The following is a 5,599-nucleotide window of genomic DNA, read 5'->3' as shown; positions in this document are numbered from 1 at the left end:
GTTTGTAGAATTCAAATGACGACAACAGTCTACCTAATTTATTATTAGTTTCCTTGCCCATGCCCTGTATTCAGCCCACTGTGTTTTAGAGGTAGTAGGTGCAAACCATACACTTTGCTTCAAGAATTCCTCCAGCCCTGGTAATGGGGAAGAGCATGCAAGGAAAAAAAAAAATAAAGAAAGATCGCCAACAACCAACCATGGAAGCCAAAATGCCAAGCTTACATCTTCAAGTTTTGATGCAGATTCATTTCTATTACTGTTACCAAGGAATATGCCATTTTTCACAGCTTTCAATTCATTCTCCCAAGAGTAGCACACAGAAGAAACACAGTAGAATATCATTTTCACAATTTTTTTTATTCTACAACCTGCTTACAGAAAGTAATTAGCATTTAACAAAGGCCAACATATACATTGTTGGGGAGCTAATCCCCAAGCATGCTCCCTTTCAATATCAGCCATCTGCACTGCAGCTTACAGAACGCAACAAACATCAAGGTTTTTTTGGCTGCAGTTCATTATGACACACACGAACTGGAGTCCTTGACAGGCTCCTGTTCACCAGAATTTGGCAAGATAAGAGTCAACTGTTTGTACTGTTATAAAAAAAGTTCAGAAGTGAAAAACAATCAAGAAGAATAAATACATTTGTCAAAAAACCCATAATGTTGGAGCACGCTTTTTAGAAAGCAAAAAAATAAAACCACAACAACCACTGCCACCACGATCTCTTGCTCCAAAACCACACTCCGTAGGAAATGCCATATAATCGCCTGAAAATTATCAAAACATCTCTGAAATCTTTCAAGAAAGAACAGAGTACCACGAGAAGTTTCAACTGCAATCCTTGAGTGAAAGTCTTCAGGAAGATGCATTATCTTCAGTCCAGAACCACGAGCGATCATCAAGCTCCTTTACATCCTATCAATTCCATTTTTAGTAGAGTTGTTAATGAAGTTTTTGGATACCCTGTTACTTCAGTTGATATTTTTCTTGAGCGTGGTTTCAGTTCGTAGAATTGATGTATTTAGAGCTATTAAAGGTCTATTTAAGGAGGAGGATCCTCGCCTCGAATAGCTTTGTACTTTGCCATATCTTCTGGGAATACCTTTGTTAGTTCTTGAATTAATAGACTCTTAAATTTCTGGAAAGAAAAATATATATATATGTACACCTATATATGTATGCATGCACACCAACTGCATCATTTATTTAGGTTTTCTTAAGTAATGTTATTTTTATATATATATATAATATTTATATAAATATATATATAAAATATATATAATTAATAGAAATCTTTTGTACAATAGTTCCACGTTTCAGTGACTGAAGACAATGGTATTAAAAAAAACCATCAAGTGACATTTACAAAATTCGAAGAAAACACTAAAATGAAGTCTAAAAGTAAGAAGCCGTCCCTATTGCTTTCTTATCTCCTAGCATGGAAAAGGAGTGATTTATTTCCCTTTACAGTGCAAGGAGCTGCAGGAAGTAGACAATAAGTGACATTACTGAAATTCAAGACAAGCATATAGTCCTCTTTTCCCCCATTACCAATCCAAGATGGCCCAGAACAAACCGGAAGACAGATAAGAATTAAATCCACTCAGCTTAACTAAGATACCTAAAAACTAACCATAAACATTAAAAAGTTTATGGATTGGACACTTCAGTCCATACATCCTTAATTGTAAGGGAGACTAGTTTAGATGGCTTTTTAATGCAAAGCTGATAAAGGACAATTCCACTTGATTCGGTAATGTAAATAGCTCCACCTCCAAGAACTGGCACCTGGCTTAGAGATGAATAATTCTTCCTACAACTTTTATGAGCAACAAGCTTTATATCAAGAAAAAACATACACAGATGAGTCTACATTCTGCAGCACAAATTCCCACCCTCCATAATTTTAGAATTCAGCCTAAGAATGTTCTGAAACACAAATAACCCTTTAAGCCACAATAAACTTCTTTTCTGATTTTATCTTTCAGCAGTAGTTATCCACTAAGAACCTAAGCATTCTGGTATACTGTTTTACAAGGATAACTTCAGAAAACCCTAAATACTAGCATACATTTAAAGTCATTCAGTAAGGATTAACTTGTGCTTATATAGCACGTTTGCCATTTTACTAGCCTAAAATCTACTCAAGACTGTACAAATACCCCCTCCGCTTTGTCTATTCCTAGATTTACACAAATCACTGTCACAAATCTGTAAGCATGAAGTATTCTGTAGTAATCAAAGCACAAACAGTGAAGAGATCTGTAATATACATCCACAGTCAAAAATAAGACGTAGCAACATCTGTATCAGCAGTCATGGAGTGAATTACAAGTTTCACTTTCAGAACAGGTTGTAATGGCATTCCCGTGAAGATAGACGGATGCAGAGCAATCCCTAATGCAAATCACCTAACAGGAACATTTAATAACTGTGCAAGCGAAACCACTTACACATTTACAGAAAATAACTGGTCAGATGCATTATTATATTAGTACTTTCACTGTTTCTGGTTTTACCTTCATTGTGTCAATTTTTCCTTTTACTTGCTCATTCTTAGCCAAAGCTCTCTCCAGGCACTCCTTAGTGTAAAGCTGAGGGTTGCGACCTTGATCTATGTATCTGAAAATACAGAAGATAGCACCTAAGTGATCGCATTAGTGCTAGAAAGTTCTCCAAGGAACAGAATTATTCATCCTGCTCTCTTCCTTGATACTATTTTTGATACTATACCAGAATTTAGATTAGTTACTTTCAAAATACAACTCCAGGAAGCAGCTGCCACAGTACGTTGTTGTAAATGTTTGTTTAGACAGAGCCTAGAGTTCTGAAAAATGTATTGAAACAAACAACAGTGTAACCATCCATCTCCTCACAGAGACTAAGTACAAGCAACTAAAAGAGCATTAATCATAGAATAGCTTTGTTAATACGTGGCAGGCAATCAGCACATAGGAATAAGACACTCAGTGATTCAAGGATGAGAAAGAGTGCACATGCAAGGGCTGCTCCAAAAGTAATGCCTCTTATTTTGCTATGTCGGCACGTGACTTCAGAGGAGGATGCTGGTGGTGTGGCAGTAAAGCTTGAACCTTCCCACCCATACTCCATTCCATTTTGTTGCCACATGACAGATGGCAGCAGAGGAGCAGACTGACGATGCGGAGTCTGACAAAGAAGTACGCATGAAACAAAGACGTATGGTGGAATTCCTCCATGCAGGAATAAGTGCACCCACTGACACGTGCTGAACACCGATGAACACCAGACAGTGGATGTAAGCACAGTGAGGTGGTGTGTTCCAGCTTTGACAACAGTGGGACACCTCTAGCAGCGCAGACGTTGACAAGTGTGGCACACAGGCTCCTGCTCACTGGTGAATATGCACAGCTGCTGGTAATGACCCTGGTATAAAGCAGTGTTTTGTAGCTGAGAATCTGCTTTATCAAACAGCGTTATTGCACTGTTTTTCTCTAGTAGTTTCCGTAGAAATAAGTAGGAGGCGTTACTTTTGGAACAACCTACACGACAGTAAAGTGTAAAAGCAGTACCAGCACTCACACCAGCACGCATAAGCCTATTTATCCTTTGCTGCATTAAGCATTTGGTTAAGGGAAACTCCATCACAGATGGAAGAGACGGAAGAAAACGAAAGACTTAAGATATTATGGTAGATTCATCATTAAAGTCCAGTTGAGAAAGCCTACTACTGGCAGTAACACGCTAGACCATAGCAAAACAACCAGACTTACAATAAAACAGCTAAGGTAGTTCATGCCTTTCACGTGAAATCCGTTGGGCAGGGCCCTCCCTTCCCCTTCCTGCCACCCCTCCGCCCTCCCACAGGCAGGAAGCACTCCGTGCCCGCTCGCACTGCAGGAGACACACAGCTCTAGTGTGGGCGAAGCCACTCACTCAAACACTTCCAAGGGCACGCTGATGTCGTGAAGCTGCTGCCGGCACTTGTCGATGTCCTGTAGGCCCGTCACCATGAAATTCCTGCAGGGAGAAAAGCGGAGCTGCTTAGCGCAAAGCGGGCGCTCCTCACTCCCCGTCACCGCGCCCGGCGGGCCCTCAACCCCTGCCCGGCCCGGCCCCGCTCCCGCCGCCAACAGACGCCTCGAACGCAGGGAGCGGCTCACAGTTTCTGGTTGAGGCCGGCCTGACTGCTGGGCTGGAAGTCGCTGACGATGATGCCGAGCTGCCGGATGTTCTCCACGAACTTCTCCAGGTGCTCCTCCAGCGAGTCGAACTTCTCCGCCATCGCCATAGCGGCTCGCACTGCTTCCGGGCCACCGCGCATGCGCGGTAGGTGGCTGGGTGAGAGGGAGGAAATGCGGGCATGCCGCGCCCCCTTGGTGCAAGCCGCGCCCCCCGCCCGTAGGCCGCGCCCCGCCTCGCCCTGCTTTCGCTGTGGTGGGCCCGCTGCGCGCTTTGTTCGTGCTTTACAAAACCACGGGGCGGTACGGGGTTCCTGCTCCATTTCTAATTAGCCATGTAATTAAGCTCCGTGCTTGCCTGCCCTGGAGTTCCGTGCTTGTTTTAACGCACTGCCCTGGCCCTTATACACAGAATCACAGACTTGTAGGGGTTTACAGGGACTTGTGGAGATCATCAAGGCCACTGGCTGCCAAAGCAGGTTCCCTACTCTGGGTTGCACAGGAAAGCATCCGGGTGGGTTTTGAATATCTCCAGGGAAGGAGACTCCACACCCTCCCTGAGCAACCTGTTCCACTGCTCTGTCCCCCGCATAGCAAAGAAGTGCTTCCTCAGGTTTACATGAAATTTGGTGTGCTCCATGAATACAGCTCCATAGCATTCCACATCATTTCATCAGAGCCACGGGATACTCCTGCGGCACGGTGATGCGTTCTGTCATATGGCTCACCTTAACGGTGCTGCCCCTTTGTGAAACCTAACAGTGCTCTGCTCCCCAGCTTCAAAGCCGATGGAAAATGAGTTCTGAACAAAAATAAGATCTATAAAAGCTAATTTGCACGAGTCGGTGTTTGCTTTGGGCTCTGCAGATTTATCAAGCACACAACTGCAAATAATGAGAAGTATTTTTTACCCCAAAGGTAAATCAATACTAAATTATATTTAGCACCTCTTATAAACATCAGATAATTGGAGTTTGGCAATATGGATCATTCTGCAGCCCTCAGCTCTGCTTTGTTTGCTATTCTTTTAGTCCTGCATAGCATTTCCAGGAATTTGTCGGTAGACCCAAACTGGGCGGATTGGGATGCACACAACGTGATGAAATTGCCAGCACCTCTTCAGAAGGGGTCAGGATGGAAGCTCCCTGCTCAGTCACTGCTGCAGCAGCCTCCCTGATTGTGACAGCTGCATCTGGACCTCGAAGAGCCTTTCTGCCCAGCTTCCAAAATACAGCCCTGTCCATTGCTATAAAGCTAAAATCCAAATCTCAAATCCACTCTCACCATGGTTTTTCAGTCATCGTGGTGCTGGGGTCTTTCAGTTCCTCTGGCTGTCCTGCTCTGTGTGGAAATTAAGCATTCCTTGAGCAGTGGAAAGAAAAGGTTTGATGTGACACATGAAAAGCAATGGAGGAGCCACTGACTGATTA

The 5,599-nt window shown here is 43.3% G+C and overlaps 1 protein-coding gene across 1 annotated transcript; it reads right to left on the bottom strand.

Moving 5' to 3' along the window:
• Positions 1–341: 341 nt before the first annotated feature.
• MED10 (mediator complex subunit 10) lies at positions 342–4,316 on the bottom strand. Its single transcript, XM_419024.8, has 4 exons — positions 4,152–4,316; positions 3,925–4,008; positions 2,529–2,631; positions 342–1,147 (listed from the first exon to the last, which is right to left on the bottom strand). The coding sequence occupies exons 1-4, from the start codon at positions 4,310–4,312 to the stop codon at positions 1,052–1,054; spliced, it is 444 nt and encodes a 147-aa protein (XP_419024.5). The 5' UTR covers positions 4,313–4,316; the 3' UTR covers positions 342–1,051.
• Between the last annotated feature and the right edge of the window lie 1,283 nt (positions 4,317–5,599).

This window comes from Gallus gallus, chromosome 2 (genome assembly GCF_016699485.2).
Source record: "Gallus gallus isolate bGalGal1 chromosome 2, bGalGal1.mat.broiler.GRCg7b, whole genome shotgun sequence".
Classification (NCBI taxonomy): domain Eukaryota; kingdom Metazoa; phylum Chordata; class Aves; order Galliformes; family Phasianidae; genus Gallus; species Gallus gallus.
Note: the sequence above shows the minus strand (reverse complement) of the source record. Positions and strands in the feature narration are given on the sequence as shown.